Source organism: Morone saxatilis, unplaced genomic scaffold, assembly GCF_004916995.1.
Source record: "Morone saxatilis isolate NCDOM2014 unplaced genomic scaffold, NCSU_SB_2.0 Contig16, whole genome shotgun sequence".
Classification (NCBI taxonomy): Eukaryota; Metazoa; Chordata; class Actinopteri; family Moronidae; genus Morone; species Morone saxatilis.
This window is the reverse complement of record NW_023339718.1, coordinates 26,350,213-26,357,125: the sequence shown is the minus strand read 5'-3', so window position 1 is coordinate 26,357,125 and position 6,913 is coordinate 26,350,213. Positions and strand designations below refer to the sequence as shown.

The following is a 6,913-nucleotide window of genomic DNA, read 5'->3' as shown; positions in this document are numbered from 1 at the left end:
CAAGGTCGTAACGATCAGTACTCAACATACAATCATTCTAGTGGGGTCGCCGAGTGGTCAGAACCTGTATGCTGCAGCCCCCATAGCATCACATTACTGCTCTTGCACTGTGTGTTCTGACCCCATTTCTATCAGAACCAGCATTAACTGTTTCAGCAGTTTGAGTACAGTTAGCTCGTCTGTTGGATCAGACACACGGACCAGCTTCACCGCCAGCTCTTTTCCTTTCCTTCCCGAGGCCCTTATTGAATAGGTACTGACCTCTGCAGAGCGGAACACCCACAAGAGGCTGCAGGTTTGGTCTCTGACCCAGTCGTCTAACAAATCCATCAATGGCCCTTGTCCAAAGTCGCTAAAATCCTCACGCTGCCACTTTTTCTCGTCGAACATATCTCACATCTTAGATGTAACATGATACAATCTTCTGTTAACCATACATTTATTTGTTAATAATGTAAGATCATTGTAAAGTTACGGTTTAACTCCCTCCCGTCACAGCTTTGTCTGAATCTGGCTGCTCGATCAAAAGTGATACATGTCATTTTTGTCCTTTTATGTTTATTTTTACTCCAACCGTCTTTGAGTTCTGTTCTACTTATTTTTTATTTTATTTATTCATTTCGCCTACTTTATTTTATTCCATCTCTGTTATTCACCTACTTCATTAATTTGTATCATTACCATCTGTTATTTCAACTATTTCATGCAATTTATTTTATCGTCCTTCGGAATTGTAAATTGTATTCTTGCTGTGTTCTGTCAACACTTTGTAAACCATGTTTTTTAAAAATTCATACCAAACATTATATTATTTTCTTTTTATTCTTCTTTTAACAGTAACAAGAGTGAGTGATCGGCAACTCTGACTCAATTCATTGGCCAAGTATGAGTAATCGCATACACAGAATCTGACTCCAGTTTAGTTTGCTCATTACTAGAGATGTGAATCTCTATCATCATCTGAGCCATATGCAATTATTCATCTCAATGCATTGCCAGCGATCTGATATTCTTAAGATTACACATTAAACAAACTACTAATGTGATATGTACCATTCACCCCATTGCAATGCAGTGCCGATTTGACACATTTTCATCTCAACACAATGTAATTCAGTACAATCAATGGCAAAAGAATAATGATTGCTATGCCAATTCAATATGGTACAGATCTTTATTTTTTTTTGGTTCTTCTTAATCAGCTTGAAACAGTTGAGGAGCGGGGAATCAATCTAAATATTAATATATATTGGTTGGTCTGTCAGGGGGACCAAACAGTCTAAGGCAATGAGGAGACAGGGTTTATTGATATAATAGGGTCTTTTTTTTATTTACCCAATAATACCAAACAATAGAAACCAAGAATTTAATCTTCATCAGGCCCTATATATAAATGTCATACGAAAAAAACCATCACTCAAGTAGTAAAGTAAACATAATCACTAGTTTGAACTGAAGCCAAACTCTGACTATGAATGAGACACACAAGGGACATCACCTACTATAGTGGTTTGGCTGAACCAATTACACACAAAGGGAAAACAAAATGACGCAATTATCCCATACTACAAGTAAAACAACCAAACCCAAATCCCCCTCCAACAATGCTTTGATGGCAGCCACAGGATATAACCAGCCTCCACCTTGGCCACGCCTTTCTTCCACCAGGACAGACCTCTTCCACATGGTTAACAACACAACTGTGTGGCTTGGGCCATCACAGGTCACATCTATAAATAATAAAGGCATATGGCCTAATAATAATAATATATAATTAAATTGTTGTATATTGTTGTTTTCTTCATATGTTATTAATGCGTCACAAGACATTTTAGTTTTAATAAAGAATCTATTTCATGTTTTGAGCAGTTTCATACAATACACATTCACAATGATTTCTTTGTCAGTATACTCCCATGACAGCTATTTACCAATAATTTTGTATAGTTCACACATTTCATCCTGCAGTAATTAGACAGTTTTGATGGAATTATCTTTAGTTACTCTGCCTTATATTCCATTTCTCTTTACCTTTTATGTCTTCACCTTTTGATCCTGCAGTGGGTCATGGATGATGATTTTAACACCCATGGAAAGGTGCCAGTGGGGAAATATGTTTTAAAATTCCTCCACTTTATGGAGAAAACAGTATGTCATGAGGCTTTGATGTGACAGCAGCAGTATCTTTCCTGTGTACTGCAGATAAGAATCCATCCTCCTCAGGGCTGAGTGAATAGCTCTGGGGTGTGGCAGCATGTTGTGTAGTGTGTATGGCAGTCGTCCTGGGTGTGTCTCTGTTGGCTCTATGAGGAATAGCTGGAGGAGGGGAAAAGCCTGCAGCTCCTGCTCTGACAGGACCAGTGGACTGCATATGGGCTCTGGACTCTGCTTGACTCGAGCACAGCTGCAGTGAGTGAGGACATGCTGTAGACATGTGGATTACGTTAACTTGCGTGCTGGGTTGCCTTTGGCTGCTGGACCCTCTCCACATGGGACTGACAGTGGATGGGCAGCAGACAGACATGGTATGTACTATAAGGGATGGGTCAGAGCGTCAGTGTTAACAGTATAGAGATGTAGGTTGAGGTAGTATGAAGAGACTCTCTGTGAACATACAATATCCTTCTTTTGTTTCCTTAGTTTTATGTTCTGACTGCTGCACTGGATCAAATCTAAAATGTCACTCTTGTTCTTACTATGTATTAGTTCATTTATTTATTTTGCAATGGTTCTTTGATACCCCAGCCAGTAGTAAACACCCTGTATTCGTAGAGGCCTGTCTAAATAAATCCATATGAAGCATGTTGCTCTCCGCCAGCACATATGTACAATTGTAAGTCTTTTTTTGGTTTCTGTTCAGATGTTCTCTGATGTTTTAAATAGCATGCACAGAGCAAAAGCATGTGAGCTGATGTGAAAACTTGATGCCGGAAATTCACCATCCAAGCAAAACAACAATGTGAGGGCAACTCGTAGACCTTCCTGCTGACCTCCCTGTGAGCTGTTTACACACGTCTCCTTGCTCAGCCCTTCGACAGCAAAATCCTCAACAGCAAAATTCTCAACATGGTGTTTCTGTAAAACCGCCCTGCTCGTTATTTATAGCTCCAGATAATAGAATATGTTTTCCGAGTTGTGTAGTTCAGCAGAGATTATTTTCTCACTTAGAGATATAGACGGTATGATTAATTGTTGCTCATACATCATTTTTGTGATCAAGATTTTGTCTTAAATGAAACTTAACTCTATATCTTGTATACACTGTCGGTTTGTGAGAGACATCAGCCAATGTATGACTGTCAACACTGATTACCTACAAGTCATTGTTCATTCACAATATAATGAGGTACCTGCCAGGATAAGGATTGTGCTTTCTGACACAATTTGATTCAATACAGTGCAATGCAAAAGAACATGATGCTAGGTTCAAGGGTTAAAGGTTATTGTTTGTACCCATAGGTAGATTTGTTTGCACTTAAAGGCCGAGGCCTCTACTAGTAATTTTCAACTTGAAGTGTGGTCATGGTCTTTATGCTCGTGTTGGTTCAGTATTTGCTTTGTTTTTGATTCTCAGTTATTTCATACAGTGGTCCCAGTACATGAGAGCAATAGTGATGAGCAGTGTGGAGATGATTAGCCTGACAAATAGGTTCAGGTGCAGAGCGATTAAGTGTCCGCTGGCTGGGAGAGCTGCAGCAACAATGGCAGCTTGTCCAGGATAAAGGGGCATTGTGTGCTGCTGAATAAGGGGAATTCGTGCCTGTATTGCCTCTGTATTCTGCCCCCTCTTCATGCCACTCAGCTGAGCATCGTTATCTTCTCATTTTTGTTTCAGGTGGTCTTTGAAGTCTATCAGCTCCAGACTTGTATTAGTGACCTACTTTGAAAGGCATTATTCTTACTTTCTAGAATATTCCACTTGAATTTGACCATTTACTTTTAAACAGCGTAAGCATCAATGTTATGTGCAAACTTTTCATATTTCTTCATGGGGTGTCCAAAAAAAGGGTCCCTCGTCTGGAGCAGAGCCTGAAATGGGCCAATACCGGAGTACCATTTAGATTTTTGTCCACCTGAGTACCCTTACTACTTATTCCGTATTGCTCACTCCTGGTGAATCTATTTACACACCCCTAAATACTCACGTTTTTATTTTTCTCCCTCCCACTAGCATTCTACAAAGACCCGCCTTTCTGTGAAGAGTTTTTGGTCCAATTCAGGCACAGATATGGAGAGATTTCATGACACACTCCCCATTATAGATTGATATTTCCTCTGTACATTTTTGGCCCAAAGATGAGAGGAAACATCAGTGGATCACTAAAAAACATTTGTAATCCGCCTCTGGGGACCATGAATATCCACAGGTAATCTCAGGGACACATTTCCATATGCTTTCAGTATATGTTTCCATGGGGAAATTTTGACCTGACAATACTGCTATGTAACCCAAATCCTTAGTCTTCTGTGGACTATGAATTTCCATTGCAGGTTCTATGCCCATCTGACCAGTAGTTTTCTGGAAATCTTGCTGTAGACGAAATTGGGTAGACTGGAGAAACTGGGCTGTCAACTGGGAGATTCCTGGTTCAAGCAGATGAAGTGTGTGGAGTGTGTCCCTATTTGACCTCTGTTTATGCCCTCCCCTTTAATACGGAGAACCAGTTTACTGTACAGTCATTCAGTATTTACTGAACATGGCAGCAGACATTCTGGGCCCTTGTACTTGACTCTCTTGGCAGCACTGACACTGAGGCAATGACTAGAGAGCAGTGTCTTTAATTACAGTGAATGTAAGGGATGTTATACAACCCACCGACTGAATCTGCTCCTCCGCCTGCCCCCCTTTTTGCTGTCTGTTTTACAGAATTACACATGTAGTGCTGTTGAAAACACCACTTGTGATTGGCCTTTTTCTTTCTCCTCTCTCCTCTCAGGATCACCTGTTGGAGAGAAACCCTCTAGAATACACCCATGAAGATGCTGCTGGCCAAAGTCATGGCTTTATACTTGTTGATGAACCTCACATCACATTAGCCAATAACAATGAAGACAGAAGAGTTCAGGAGACAGAATCCTATCCAAACATCCAAATGTTACATGAAAATGCAGCAGACACAGGCTTATCTATTGTAGTCAACTTAGCCTCGTCTCATTCACTGACACAAATGTCTGAGGTAAAAGCTCCTAATGATACATTACTGATGGATGAGAACATGATACATTTGACAACATCTAAGAGAGAAACTAAGAGTCTTTTAAGAAACAACGAGGAAGGGTGGCATTCCAGTCTGCAGCATGGGGAGTCATTACCATCTGTACCTGCTATTGGAACAGGGAACATTATCTATGGATCTGACCAGAGGATCTACCGAATCCACAAAGGCCCCCCTGGTCCAAGGGGACCACAGGGAAGAAGAGTAAGCGTCTCTTTTAAAATTGAATTAGATCCTAAACTATTATTATTAATCCTGCCTGTGGTACTGAAAAACATTTAATACAATTTGTTTTACTGTCAACAAAATCCCATGAAAAGCTCAAAACCAACAATGTGTTAGTCTGACTCAATACTTTTTGACTTCCCCACCCTGTCTGTGGTTCAAACCCACTGGCTCCTACTCATGATGTTATTATTTTGAACAAATAAATGTGTGTTTTTCATGGTAATGAAGGAACATGTCGCCCAGTGGAGCTCTATGGCACAGAGGAACTCAGGCTTTGAGACACACAATACTTGTTATTAGATACACGTATTGTTGGTTTTGGTCTGTGCATGTGATTGGTTGATGATACGTTTGGTGATATTCTGTATTTTAATTATATTTTACTTGCAAATGAATGTCCCCTCAAGTTGTAATCATGAGTGGGAGCTTTGAAAAACATACAGGCTTTTACAAGCCTATCTGCACTGAAAGCTGGAATACTAACTGGAGTAAAATAATATAATTGCTCAGTCATCAGTGTAAATGGTGCCAAGCTAAAGAACAATACAATCAGCTTTTTGATCTTCCTAACATACTGTTTCCACATTTTTGCACTTGAGCTTCCTACAAACATGTGAAGGTAAGATTATAATTTCTCTAATAGTTTATTTAATTCAGTGCAATTGACTGAGGTAAGAGTATGAATATCAATATCAATCATGTCTGTAAGTTAAAGGACCAGTGTGTAGGATTTAGTGGCATCTAGCATTGAAGTTGCAAATTCCAATCAACTAATTACCACTCGCCTTCCAGTTGTGTAGGAGAAACTACACTGGCTGCAAAAAATGCTTAAGTCCCTATCTAGAGCCAGTGTTTGGTTTATCCATGCGTCTGTAGATAAAAACGACTAATTTTAAGGTAATAAAAACAGAATGATTCATATATTCAGTTGATTATACATAAATGAAAACATGCGTATGAATATTATATTCCATCTATGGCAATATATGAATGTTACACACTGGACCTTTAAGAAAGAAGACAAAATATTTTATACATAATTTAAAAACTCAATGGTCAGATTTTTAACACACAAATGTAAATCTGGTAACCAAAATCCTTTCCAGTACTTAAAAATGAACTTAAGAAGTAATTTGATCTGATTAAGTTCTGCAAAAAATGTTTTATTATCCACTTTTGTTGTATCTTAATGTTACTGTTAATTTTTGTGCTTGTCTTATATCTTGTGCTCGACTGTACAGTGCGATAATTAACAACAACAACAATAATATATTTTTTAAAAATCCCAATAATAATGTTTTAATAATAATTTTAAAAAGCACAATAATAATATTTTAATAATATTTTTTTAAATCACCATAATAATATTTTAATAATAATTTTAAAAAAGCACCATAATATTTTAATAATAATCACAATAATAATAGTTAAACAATAATAATCACAATAATAATAATCACAATAATAAT

At 38.2% G+C, this 6,913-nt stretch overlaps 1 protein-coding gene across 1 annotated transcript in view; it reads left to right on the top strand.

Annotated features, from left to right (window-relative positions):
• The window catches only part of si:dkey-61l1.4 (collagen alpha-1(XI) chain), a 36,275-nt gene that overhangs the window by 12,915 nt on the left and 16,447 nt on the right, over positions 1–6,913 (top strand). The window contains exon 6 of the mRNA XM_035658890.1: positions 4,938–5,420. Within this exon, the coding sequence (XP_035514783.1) occupies positions 4,938–5,420 (483 nt within the window). The remainder of the gene's footprint in view (positions 1–4,937; positions 5,421–6,913) is intronic.